The sequence below is a fragment of the Peromyscus maniculatus genome, chromosome 18, assembly GCF_049852395.1.
Source record: "Peromyscus maniculatus bairdii isolate BWxNUB_F1_BW_parent chromosome 18, HU_Pman_BW_mat_3.1, whole genome shotgun sequence".
In the NCBI taxonomy this organism is placed as follows: Eukaryota; Metazoa; Chordata; class Mammalia; order Rodentia; family Cricetidae; genus Peromyscus; species Peromyscus maniculatus.
Window position 1 is genome coordinate 39473574 of NC_134869.1, and position 10960 is coordinate 39484533.

Consider the following 10960-nt stretch of genomic DNA (forward strand, 5'->3'; position numbering starts at 1 on the left):
ATTATCTGCTCCTCAGTTTCCTTAGAGGCAGTGACTACAAGCGCACACCACTGTGCCCAGCTATCTCTAAGGTTTAGAATCTTAAAATCATCTTCCTTCCAGTCAATATCCCTCCCCCAAACTTCCCAAGTCTAGTCTTCCTATTTTCTGTGGAGTTCTGACACCTTGGCCTCATAGCAAGTCCTTTGGTCTCCCCTTATAAACTGACACTGCCCTGCATGTAAAATTATCTTCCCCACGTCTCCATATATGATTCACGTATTTCTCAGTGGATTCCTCTATTCTGTACTTTTTGGGAACCTAAGTTGTGGCAAGTGGAATAGAGTGTCTTGCACCACAACTTATCTCTTTATGATATAAGAGTTCTACTAGCTAGGTTACATCCTTTATTCAGTGTAGCTGGAGAGTTTTTTCTCCGGGTCCCACCAAGCTCCAGCAGTCTGACAGCCCACTTATAAAATAAACACACAGACGCTTATACTATTTACAAACTGTATGGCCTAATGGCTCAGGCTTCTAGCTATCTAGTTCTTACATCTTAAATTAACCCATTTCTATAAATCTATACCTTGCCACGCGGCTCGTGGCTTACCGGCATCTTTACATGCTGCTTGTCATTGTGGCTGCTGGCAGTGTCTCCCTGACTCAGCCTTCCACTTCCCGGAATTCTCCTCTCTCCTTGTCCCGCCTACTTCCTGCCTGGCTACTGGTCAATCAGTGTTTTATTTATACAGAATGATATCCACAGCAATTCAGTCTTTTTAGACTAAAATAAAATAGGCAACATTTTAATAGCTCTCCAAATTATTACCTTACTTAATTTTCAAAACACGCCGTGAGTCATAGATAATTACTACCCAAATATTACAGGCATGGAAATTAAGACTTAAGGAGAGTGTCTTGCCCAAGGTCACACAACAAGTACCAAGTAGGAGCTATAGTCCGGAAGTCTTACAACCACCGGACCGTGGTACCTCCTGGGCTGCCATCTGAACTGACACTGCTCCAGTACAAGGGTTAGAGGGAGACATCTAACCAACCCCTGCTCCTAACAAACACTCGGGGAGATGAACACCTCCGCAAACATGCCCAGAAAACTGGAGGAGCTAGACCACAATATGTGCAAGAAATGTGTTCCTAAAAGTTTCTTTATAAACTAAAATTTAAAGTGTTTTTTTTTTTTTTAATTTAAAACTTTTGGTTATTTTTGTATTTTTTTGAGACAGTTTCTCTGTGTGGCTTGGATGTCCTGGAACTTGCTCTGTAACCCAGGCTGGCCTCAAACTCACAGAGATCTGCCTGCCTCTGCCTCCCAAGTGCTGGGATTAAGGCATGGACCACCATGCCTAGCAAATTTAAAAGTTTTTTTGTAATTTATTTTTACTGTGTGTATACATGATATGTGTGGGGGCCGGCATGCCAGGCCTCAGTACCTTTAAATGGTCCTCCTATAAAGGCCTCACAGGTTCTCGGGATCAAATTCAGGTTGCCAGGCTTGGATAGCAAGTGCCTTTAGCTGCTGAGTCACCTCACCGACCCATGAACTAAATTATCTTACTCCAAATAGGAGATGCACTTGTAAAGCATATTACCAAAGTAACCTTTTTCCCTTCGAGTTAGCCCTCATTTGTGGAAAAATTCCTTCTGTAATATAAGTCATCTCATTTTACCACATTCTCAGTTTTCAATATTCTATATGTATTGTTAAGAGCAAACACTTTTTAAAATGCAATTACAGGCTTACTGTAACATCAAAATAGCAGCAAATAATCAAAGGCCTGACATTTGTCTGCTTAAATCAGCTCCACAAAAGCATACACTTAATTTGGCCAGATTATTAAACTACCCTTTGTGGCTGTAAAATACTGGGGCAGCATATTTCTTACTTCTGTTACACGGTAGGAAAGGTGGATCGAAGAACCATGCCTATGCTGAAAACAGTCTCCACGTTTCCAGGGGATTACACATGACTGGCAACTCCTCCTCACAGAGCCAGCAGCACCGGCCAGCACCGTCGGCCACACCAGCACGGGGAGGAGCAGGCAACAGTAGTCATTCAGAAGGCTCCAAGCCTGGGGGTGGGCCTTCCAGACTCTGCATAAAGCTGTGCGCGTCCAAGTTCTCATTAATGCTTACAGCAACCCTGGGAGGTGGACAATGAGCCCTATTTCAGTTATAAATCTGAGATTTACAGAGATACCATGGCTCAGCCAAGGTCAGATCATTAAGGTGGATGCGGCAGCAGGCGGGATCCTGTCTCACTGCACAGCGCCCTTCCCATTGCACAAAGCTGTCCAGCCAAGAAAACACACATCTCTTAACCTGGCAGTCCTCCACTGGGACAGTAATGTTCCCGGACACCAAGTCACCTCCCCAAATCCTCTCAGGGTAGGAAAAACATAGCAAAGACCAAAGTAACGGCATATTTTCCACCCGCTTCCTCCATATTCCACGTCTCTTCTAGTACCAACTATTTCATCTTCCAAACTTTAGGAGTACTAAAAATTAACAATCTTATTATTAGCTCGGATTGTTACTTTTACCTGGTGCCTACTACCCCACATCTTATCCAAAACCTAGTAAATGAAGAAAAAAACATGGACTATTGCAGGGGTTGGGTGGTAGAGGGTGTGGGGGACTGGCGGGGGGAGGGGGCGGTGAAGAACAAATAAAATGCCCAGTGAAAATCTTTCCATGACTTGTCAATCAGTGTTTGGTTCTTTACTAGGTTCACTGACTTCTGGAGAGCCCTACAATAAGCATACACAGTCTGTGAAAACATGGTACTGAATCACGAACCAACACGACCCAGTTTCTATCTGCTGACTATGCTAGACACAGAACTAGTCACATTATTTTGCTAATCCCTAATATAGCTGTAGACCTCAGTATAAACTATCTATTACCACTTCCAGACTTGAGATAGGACAGAATTCAATTTATGTAATTTTATAATTTATATAATTACCCTTCTGTAGCAAAAGGATAAAAATTACTTATCAGAAAAGTCACCTGGGCTCTTTAGTATTTTTTACAGTCCTTTTTTTTTCCAGAGAGAGAGAGAGAATGGATACTGATTGAGATTTTGGTACCTGTTAGGTCTCAGAAACCCAGGACAAATCACATATAGCAAATTAAGAGTACCAAGCGGGCTTTCACAGGGAAAGTCGGTCATTTCTGCGGGATATCACGGTGCACGCCTCTAATCCCAGCACTGGGGAAGCTGAAGTAGGTCTGTACATCTGAGGTGGGCCTTGACTACACAGCAAGACTGTTTCAAAACAACAGAAGAATCTAAAAACAACTTAAAAAAAAAAGTAACGTCTAAGAAGCAGATTAAAGCACAAAGGAGAAAATGATAGATATGAAACCCTTTCATGCTTCAAATTTCTGACCAGAGGTCAGAAGAAACTTGTTAAAAATAGGTATTTCACTTTATGTGTATGAGGTTTTGCCTGCACACATGCACATACTCTATTTGTGTGTGGTGGCCTTGGAGGCTGTCAGAGCCTGGAATGCGTTATGGATGGTTGTGAGCCATCGTGTGGGTGCTGGGAACCAAAGCAGAGTACTCTGAAGAGCAGCCAATGCTCTAATCTCTCTAGCTCCAGAAACTATTTTCTTTGAAAAGAAAACAAACAAAAATCAACCTGAGCATGGTCACACACATTTAATCCCAGCATTCAGGAGGCCAAACCAGGGCCACCACGAGTTCGAGGCGTCTATGGGTTGCTATCCGAGACAGTGCCTCACACATGAATGAATGAATGAATGAATGAATGAATGAATGAATGCCCCCCAATCTCCTCTGGCCTTCCTGGGGCTAGCCGTAAACTAGTAAGGAAGTAAGGACTTTAAATACTGTAGCTACTGTGTAGATAAGATAGATAGACGGCTAAACAGCCACATGGTATCCAGAGCTCCTTAGTAGCTTCCATGGATTCAAAACCATCTCACAAACAAGAAAAGTAGGCTTCCTGGAAGAGGACCATGATAGAAAGCAGAAAACTGCAGAACCTGAATACCACGTTTACTGAAAAAGTTTACAAGCTTTGGCTTAACAAAAGTGGCACACCGTGTTTTCTATTTGCGAGACATTGGAAATCTAATTAAATCTTAGTTGTCTCAGGTGCTTAACGAACTATCAGGATCAGTCTCTGATCAGCCAACCCACCAGCCTTAACTTACTAGTCAAAAGCCAGGACTAACCCAGGCTGCAGGGGTGGACAGGTGGAATTCCACAGTCACCCCCCAGAAGGAAAGACGATGGCTCTGATATAAATACAAACATTGCTCCTTTTCAAGAGATTAGTTAAAAGCGATCGAAGTCACCTAAATTGCAGTGCATAATCTTTGATAAGTACCTTCAGTGAGGACACACAGAGCACAGCTAAAGAAAGGAAATGGTCACCAAGGAGCGCGGATACAAAGACCACACAAAGGCAGAAGTAATAACCGCAGAGACGGGTAATCACCGCAGAAATGGCGAAATCCTTTCAAAGGCGGGAAAGCTGCCTGATGGTATAGCACCTTCTCATCTATCTCCAGCTAGTACGGTGTTTTAACACACAGTAGGTACAAATAAGAATATCTCTTGAGCTGACGACATGATGGTTCAGAAGGTAAAGGCACATGCTGCCGAGTCTGATGGCCTGAGTGTGTGTGTGTGTGTGTGAGAGAGACAGAGACAGAGAGACAGAGAGACAGAGACTCATTCTGTGCCCAGGCTGGCTTTGAACTTATTCCTACCTTAGCTTCTAGCATCCTGAGATGCAGATGTGTGCCACCACAATCAGCTTTTAACACACTGTGGGGTTGTGTTTATATTCTGGGGGCAGGGGGTACATGTTTGTGCATGCTGTAGAGGCCAGGGATTAATTTTGGGTGTCTTCCTCTATCTCTACCTTTTTAAAGGTGTGTGTGTGTGTGTGTGTGTGTGTGTGTGTGTGTGTGTGTGGTGAAGGTACCCATAGAGACCAGAAAAGGGTGTCAGATCCCTTAGAGCTGGGGTTACAAGCAGTTGTGAGATACCCAACATGGATGCTGAGTACTGAACTCCACCCTCTGCAAGGCCAGGAAGTGCTCCTAACACCTGAGCTATCTCTTTAGTCTCCTTTACCTTACTTTTTGAGGCAGGATCTTGCACTGAGCCTGGAGATTGCCAATTTAGCTAGAGTAGCTGCCCAACAAGCCCCAGAGACCCTCTTGTGTCCGACTCCCCAGCACTGGGATTATAGGCATGCGCCAGGAGGGTGTTAGGATCCAAACTCAGGAACTCATGCCTGACTAACGCCCCCTTCCCAGACCCTATAAATGTAGTGACTGCTCAAAGACAACATGGGTTCTCAACATATTCCAAGTCCAGTGATTCCCATTACCTTTTCTGACTATCATTAAAGCAACAGAGATGAAGTGGTATTCTTAATGAATGAATAAGTTTTCATTCAACAGCACGTAACATTTATTAACATTTCAACATTTATTAAACAAACATGCACCAGGGATGGGGCTCTAACTCAGTAACCGCCTAGTACAGCCCTGGTCTGAGCCCAGAACCAAACAGTGTTTGAGACACTGTGTTAGGAGCTCCGTATGATACGGCTGTGCGCCATGTAATCCATGTTAAAGGATCTATGAAGGAAGCATCCCCATGTTATAGGTGGGACAGTTGATTGCCACAACCATTCTCTAATTCAGTCTAACTTCAAAGTCCTATTATTTCTTTCCATTGTATCACACGACTCCCTGATAGAATTGGGTGCTGCTCAAACACAGTGTATTTTGTTATCTACATCTGACAAAGATCTCGTGACAAGCCTTATGGGCAAGGCTACCATAGGGAGGGCAAAAAGTTAGAGCATCAGTGCTGAAGTAACTGGTGAAACTTCACTGAAGGACTTGTGTCTACTGTATGTAGTAGCCCATAAAGGAAAACTCCATTACCAACTGATTCCCACTCCAGGAGAAGAGGAGGGGAGATATTGGATGTTCTGTGGAAAAAAAAAAAAATCCAATCCTAAGACACTGCATGGCTAAAGAAAAACCCCTCTCTGGCCATGCATCACCAGAGTGTACTGGAGCTGGCTACCAAGCTTTGCATGTGCCCCTCACTCTATGAACTGAAGAGAACACTGAACGGATTTTTTTGTTTGTTTGCTTGTTTGTTTGTTTGTTTGTTTTAAGACAGGCTTCTTCTATATAGTCCTGGCTGTCCTGGAACTCACTCTGTAGACCAGGTTGGCCTCGAACTCAAGAGATCCACCTGCCTCTGCCTCCCAAACGCTGGGATTAAAGGCGTGCGCCACCACTGCCCGGCTCATTGAAGGTAATCTTACCAAATCCCCAGGTTAGAAAATTTAAAAAAGCAGCTAATCTAGACAGTAGGTTCCACATTCTATTCTTCTTTGCAGAACCCAGTCCAGAACACTGGCTTAAAATAATGTGCGCGCACATATGTGTGTGTGTGGGGGGGGGGGGGGTTAAATCAAGACCAAAAGGATATACATTAACAACACGTCTGTCTGTTTCCTGACCGTAGGTGCGATGTGGGCAGCTGCTTCTGCATGTTCCCGTCACCATTCTCCCAGCCATAACTGTACCACCAAACTATGAACTGAAACTTTTCCATCCTTAAAAAACAGTGAAATAAAATGAAAACCGACAAGCCTTAAGGACTGGTGCGAATCCAAGCCAACCTTTAACAGGCCAAGCACACTGTGGGGGAGAAAAGCTTTATTATAAAGTCAACGAATAGAGAATCTGAAGGACATACACTTTTCTTGAGACATAAGGCAGATACTTAGCGGACAGCAAATGCCGCAGTGTTATCAATGTCAGAACTAGCCCACTCACTCACAGAATCTGTGGACTCTGGCGTTAGAAAAAGAAGGGGAGGTGACAAGCTGTCCCGACCTCTCTGTTCAGTCCAAGCCAGCCTGGAAGCACAACCGTTTCTACAGCTCAAATCATCTCAAAGAAGAGGGGGACATCACCGGGCACCAGGGTGGACATCTGTGCTCCCAGCTACTCTGGAGACTGAGGCAGGAGGATCGCGAGTTTCAGGCCAGCTTAAGCAACAATGGAAGAGGTGTGGGAAAGAAAGGAAGGAAAAGAAGAGTGCACTGACGGCACAATAGGGAAGAGGATGGATCTTAAATGCCACTCGAGATCCAGTTAAAGGACTAGAGCTGTTTACTAGACAAGACGCAAGAGGTCATGATATCCATCTCTAGCTACCTCAAGGAATGTCATATGAGACCAAGATTCAGGGGGCAGAACTGAGACCAAAACAGATTCTGGCTCTCCAGAGAGGAAAAACTTGTTGGACATGAGACATAAAAGGGCATGGAACCCCTCCAGGCATAGTAAGCTTTCTGTTTTCAATGGTATCAGTTCATTTTACCTCCAAGTGAACCCGGGCTTTGGGCGTGTTAAACACTCAGTTGTATGCCCAGCCTGTGACCTCCAAGATGTCTGCAACAGGCATGGGGGTGCGGATCAACAAATGGCCGAACAGCGAACCACTCTCTATGGTTCCTGTCAGTCCCGCAATTTTTTTTTTTAATGTTTCTCGCACACCTTTCAAAACACTAAAGTGTTTTGAAAACGCAGTACTTTGAAGGGTACTTTAAACACTGTACTTTAAACACAAAGTACTTTACGAGGGTAAGTAGTTTGTGACGTTATTCCTCTCCTACCTTCTGATGCCTAATCGCCTCCTTTTGGAAATTAAAACAACACAAGGTTGTGTTTTACAGATGATACAAGGCAAACTTCTCGGGGACAGAGTGTTGAGGAAGAGGAGATGAACTGCTACCCAGGAGGAAGGGATGAGAGTGGTGTTTCCTTGCGTTAGTACACAAGAAGCCCTTCAGTTCTGTAATGAAATCCAGACGCGGTTTCCAGCGAGTTACATAAAAATCTAAGCTGGGATGTTCTTGGTACTGAGGTCCGCCAGAGCTTCACCTTTCCTGCGTAGTTCACAGTGGCTTCTTTCACAACGTAAAAATCTTTCATCACTGTTAGTTCTGAGGCTATCTTAGAAATATATAATCTAAGTGCAACTTCTTGTTTATCCGTTTGAGACAAGGTCTCACTGGGTGCTCTAAGGGCCTGAAACTCGCAGAGACTTGCTCGCTCTGCTTCCTGAGTGCTGGGATTAAAGAAGTGTGTCACAGCACTGGACTCCAAAGTGCCATTTTTAGGTTGAAGAGCTAAATTCATTTTTCATTTAAGATTTCAACTGTGATCATTTTCTCTTACATCGAGAAAAAAGGAAAGTGTAGAATAAAATGTTTTTGGCTCTCCAGAGGCAGAGCAGAGATAACGGCTCAAAATCTAAAGTCAGGCCTGAGCAGGGGCTCCACTGAATCACTAGCTTGGGCATTATCCCCTGACATTCCCTTCTTCAGATGGTTTGCTTTATATAGACTTGAAAACAGAGGAGTAAAAATGAGACATGGATCAGAACCAGGGCATCTTTGTAAACTCTACACTCAGGAGTTTAATAATAGCACCCAGCATCAAATGTCACACCCATTAGATTATGCATTCCAGCAGCATCCGTGTTCTTCACAATTACTAATTAAGATCTATTGTACAAGCTGGAGCAGTAATAAGTAATAGGACTGTTCACCCCATTTCAGGTCCTAAGTGCTTCTCCGTATCTACCTTGACAACCCTGTGTGCTAGATATAATCATTATGGCTACTGCAGCTGGAGAAACCTAGGGACACACAACACAGGTGAAGGAATTTACCCAAGATCACGGTCTGGTTATAGAAATAAATGGAAGTAGGATGTGAATCCAGATGACCAAACTCAAGTCCACTAGCCTTTTCAGTCTCTGGACAATCTGATCAAACCACATTGATAGATTAATTTCCTCTAACACGTGCAAACTGATGATTTTTTTTTTTTTTTTTTAAGAGAACAGGGAGACCGCAGCTCTTTCTAGCGCCTGGTTTCACTCTGAATTACATTGTAACACTCTTCCAATATAACTGTAAAAGAAAGCCAGCCTTTTATGACCGTAAAGAAAATGTGTAGCAGCAGTCCTTCGGGTTTTAGTTTGAAGACCAATCGCTGGCCAATCAATATACAACATGATGTTTCAACGTGGGTAGACGAACCTCACAGAATAAGCGACCCACAGGTCAGACTCAAGAAGGCTGCCATGAAACTGCGTAACCGGCACCAGCAAGCGGTCGTTCCAAAAACCCTTCCAGAGACCAGTGTTTTGTTTTGTTTGTTTTTTAAACCACTCCATTTACTTAAAAACAGGACAAAATGGAACTTGCATAAACACTTAGTCATCAGGACGCTCTGAAGTTACAAACCACCTCGTTCGCAAATTCTAATCCGCAGCTAAGTTCCTACTTCTCAAGGGGGAAAAAAAAAAAGGAGCTGACACTCAAGACCAGAGAGTGCAAACACCTGGGTACCCCAGCGGAAGCGACTCGAAGGGGAAAACGAGCCCACAGACGGGAACTCCCCGACCTGCACGGCCTCCACCGGGAACTGGGGGGGGGGGACTTTTCCGGGTCCCTCCCCTCCCTTCTCCTTTCCCACTGTCGGGTCTTGACATCTACAGGCTGCCGGGACCCCGCGTGGTCCGCAACACCCCCCAAAAAAAAAAACAAGCAATCGGCGGGGGTGGGGGGGGTGGAGGGAGGAGAAAAGGCCATGGGGAGGGGACGGGGGTGGAGGCGGGGTGTCAGGCCCGAAGGCAGAGGAGCGGGGCGCAGGTCCCCAAGCCGCGCATCCCCCGGGGTCTGCACCTGCAGGGTGGTGATGTGCTTGTCGTTGAACTTGTTCTCGCAGTAGCGCAGCACCAGCGACGTCTTCCCCACGCAGCCTTCCCCGAGCAGCACCACCTTGAAGGAGTAGGCTCGCCCTGCCGCCGCCCCGCCGCCGCCGCCACCACCACCACCGCCGCCGCCGGCCGCAGCCATCCCGCCGCTGCCCCGCACCGCCGCCGCCGCTACCGCCGCGGCGCCCGCTCCGCCCCGGGAGGGGGGCCCCGGCTCTGCACGCCCCCTCGCCGAGCCCGGGACCCGCCGCGTCCTCCGGAGGCCCGAGAGGAGGAAAACGTCCCAGCGAGGATGGATGGGGTCCCCGGCGACCACGTCAGGCACCCGAGGGCCAAGGCGAGCGAGCCCTCTCCTCCCTCTAATGGCGTCTCCTTCCTCCTACGTCACCGCCCCGCGTCACGTGGCCGCGGAGGGGCGGGGCCGGGCCGGCGGCGGTGGCGGCGGCGGCGGAGGACCCAGCCTGGCTTGGGGCCTTGTTCCGGCGGCCGCCGCCACCGAGGCGGGGTTCGGGGCTCCTCCGGGGAAGCTGACGGCGGCGGTGGTGGGGAGGAGCTGATCTTTGGAAGCCGACCCGACTCCGGTGGGATTGAAGGCTGGAGGACGTGGGCGCCTTGACCCCGAGGAAGGTTCACCAAGCAGGGGTCATCCTTCCCCAGCAGGGGTCATGTCCAGCCAAGTCCAGCCAAGGTGCCCTTGAGTCTCTTTTTTTGTTGGTTTGTTTTTTTCCTCCGGGATCTCAGATCCCGGCTATGGCACGTTGGTTTCAGTTGTCCACACGGCCGGGCTTCTTCTGCTCGTCTTGCAGGTCTCAGCTTAAACCGGAAAGGCTTCCCTGACCACCCAGTCCTTCCCACATCCTTCCATCCCTCCTACTTAACTTCCCCCACTAAGATATTTCCTAACAATGGTGTGCCTGCTTTATCGGCGCTTACCACACTCGGTGGAATTCCGATGAGGCTGGAGGTTTAAGGGCAAGGATTGCGGAAGACTTAACCTCCCTCTCTATTCCCAGCTCTAAAAGCCAGGCTGAGAATGAATGGTGTTTCCTAAGGGATTAAGCCCTGCCTCCCCGGTATTTCTGTTTTCTATGCTCAGTCCACGTTGATGGGTCTGGTTTATTTGACGACTGCTTATTTTATTTCATGTGC

General features: G+C 46.7%; 1 protein-coding gene across 1 annotated transcript in view; it reads right to left on the reverse strand.

Moving 5' to 3' along the window:
• The window catches only part of Rab21 (RAB21, member RAS oncogene family), a 30975-nt gene extending 20786 nt beyond the window's left edge, over window positions 1-10189 (reverse strand). Inside the window, exon 1 of the mRNA XM_042263105.2 lies at window positions 9780-10189. Within this exon, the coding sequence (XP_042119039.2) occupies window positions 9780-9953 (174 nt within the window). The 5' untranslated portion in view covers window positions 9954-10189. The remainder of the gene's footprint in view (window positions 1-9779) is intronic.
• Between the last annotated feature and the right edge of the window lie 771 nt (window positions 10190-10960).